Source organism: Montipora foliosa, chromosome 10 (genome assembly GCF_036669935.1).
Source record: "Montipora foliosa isolate CH-2021 chromosome 10, ASM3666993v2, whole genome shotgun sequence".
NCBI classification, from domain to species: Eukaryota; Metazoa; Cnidaria; class Anthozoa; order Scleractinia; family Acroporidae; genus Montipora; species Montipora foliosa.
This window is the reverse complement of record NC_090878.1, coordinates 36,976,217-36,978,716: the sequence shown is the minus strand read 5'-3', so window position 1 is coordinate 36,978,716 and position 2,500 is coordinate 36,976,217. Positions and strand designations below refer to the sequence as shown.

Sequence of the window (2,500 nt, the reverse complement as noted above, 5' to 3'; positions counted from 1 at the left end):
AAATGCTCATTTTTGGCGCGTAGGCCTTTCGGATGTTGTCGTTTCATAATAGAGTGTTTTCACGTGACGTCACGGCGGCCACATTGGTGTCTCTAAACAAAGGAATGGCAGCCTTGTTGGTGTCCCCAACTAATTCTCCGGGAATTGAGCTCTGTTATCATGCAAACATTTTCCTTTGTTTCGGTAGAAAAACAAGGTTACTGTTCACGTGTGGGTGAAAACACTCTATACCCCGAAAAATCCCATAATTTCACAAATTTAGTTTTTTATGACATCACACTTTAGAACTCTGTGAGGTAATCAGAAGGTCCAAGGGTGGGTCTAAGCTGCAGAGATGTAGGGTTGTTCAAATAATGATCTGTGCCCCTAATCTCATTTAAGCCTCAATTGATAATGGTCTCGCGTAGTCTCAGAGTTGCGGAAACAAAACAAAAAGATAGCAGGCTGTTGTGAAAGCTCTATTTTGTTTATGGTCCAAAGGTAAAGCACTCGTAGCCAACTATTAGGGATAAGCCCCATTCCTTCTGCGACCTAAAATAAAATTTGTTGTGATGTTGCGTGAGTCCCATAACTTACTGAAACCTTTTCCACATCTGGATAGCTGTAATTGATATTGTTACTTTGTGTTGTTGTCGTTTTTAGGACAGCAAAGGATATTAAACCACTGAATTCCTGCGAAATTCCTCCGGAGAGAATAGAATCATTGGAAGAGGTGGGTCAAGGAGTATTTGGGAAGGTGCACAAAGCCAAATTGATTGACGGATTGGAGTTCTTTAACAAGAATACCAAAGACTGGTGTGAGAAAAATTTCAAGTACAAGATCGTTGCTGTTAAAGAATTACATGGTGGGTATGAAAGTGCCTATTCCTTGTATAGATCACACACCGAAGTAATTACCTTGCATTTGTATCCCCGGAGTCAATTAAGGTAAATAAGTACGCAATGCAAGCATCAACTATTTAACTTCGACTTCAACTGCATTGTAAAAATTTGAATGCTTGTTCTAGAGAACTTCTATTCATGTATCGCTCTTTGGTTGGGGTTTTGGATGACGTCATGGTAAGAGGGTGACCTTGTGACTCCTACACCAACTAATGTGAATCTCATTACAATTATAGCTTTATGTCGATGAGCGTGATTGCACTCATGTCATGACACTGCATGCAACGCCAAACAACTCTCAAGGGTAAACCGGTTTAGGGCGATTAAAAGGACTAATTTTCGGGTTTGACTTCGAAATAATGTGTTCTTGATGTAGGGATAAGGGGCACGTGATTTATTCCCTTGATTCAATAAGCTGTAAACTGAAATTTTATTTAACAATTTTTTCTGCGAGCGCACATCAGATATGAGATTGTAAACAGCCAATGAGGCGAGTAGTGTTAAGTTGGCGATAACCAGTCTCATATCCAACAAGTGTGAATGAAATAATTGTTTTATAAAATTTTCATTACTTTCTGAAAGCTTGGACATGTGGAAATTAAGGCCAATTAGTTTCCAGCTTGGCAACACTTGACACAATCATTTTCCATATTAGGGTATACAGTATATGAGCTGATCAATGAGATTGAGTGAACCAATCAGAAAGCTAAAAACGCAATATCCGAGATCGAAAATTTAATAATGAAATATAACCAAGTATAAGCCACTGAAGTACTCCGGAAAAATTCTGTCTGAGTATAAATTATAGCTCCACGTGGTAATAACATATTGCTGAAAAAAAAACTAATGATACCTCGATTGCTAGCGAATTTAAAACGATATCAGACCAACTGTAAAGACCACGAGGACAAGAAACTTAGTTTAAAGGATTAGACTTGACAACTAATAAAGTTTGTAAAATAAACTTAATTACTGAAAAACTTTTTTACAAAACCCATGCAACAATGATTAAGGAAATGCCAAAGATTTAAACTAATTACTCGCTTATCAGACCTTCGCAAGCTTCTAAGTGACAGTTACTGCTTGAATCGTAGCTTCTGATTTGTATCTCACGGAGGCACGGTAGCTACTGGCAATTAAAGACTCTACATGAAGGTTTTTCTAAACTCCATTGTGCCCTGTATTAGAAAAAACGGAAATGCTTGGTTGTGTTTTACTGCGTAAACTGCGGTCGGATTACAATAAAATAATTAACCGTTCATCACACTGAAACCCTAAAGACCAGGACACTCTAGGCGACAAGTCGCAGAGACTGGTCTGCGATAAGTTGCTCCATGTGTACTACTTGCAAAACAAGTCCCTGCGACACGACGCCTGTTCCGTGCACACGCAGTGATCTCGTATGAAGGGGAATGTGAATTAGTTATCTAATTCAATATGGCTGACCATATGACGCTCTCTCATTGGTTCATTTATATTCATTATTTTTTGCCGGAAGTATACACACGGTGCGACAACGCTGCTAATTGTGTCGCTACAATAAGTCGCACGAATTCAAACTCGTTTGAATTCGTGCGACTAATCGCGGCGACAAAATTCTGCCTCAGCGACAGTGATT

The 2,500-nt window shown here is 39.0% G+C and overlaps 1 protein-coding gene across 1 annotated transcript in view; it reads left to right on the top strand.

Moving 5' to 3' along the window:
* Positions 1–2,500, top strand: part of LOC137972894 (tyrosine-protein kinase receptor torso-like) — a 26,819-nt gene that overhangs the window by 16,624 nt on the left and 7,695 nt on the right. The window contains exon 2 of the mRNA XM_068819582.1: positions 643–845. Within this exon, the coding sequence (XP_068675683.1) occupies positions 643–845 (203 nt within the window). The remainder of the gene's footprint in view (positions 1–642; positions 846–2,500) is intronic.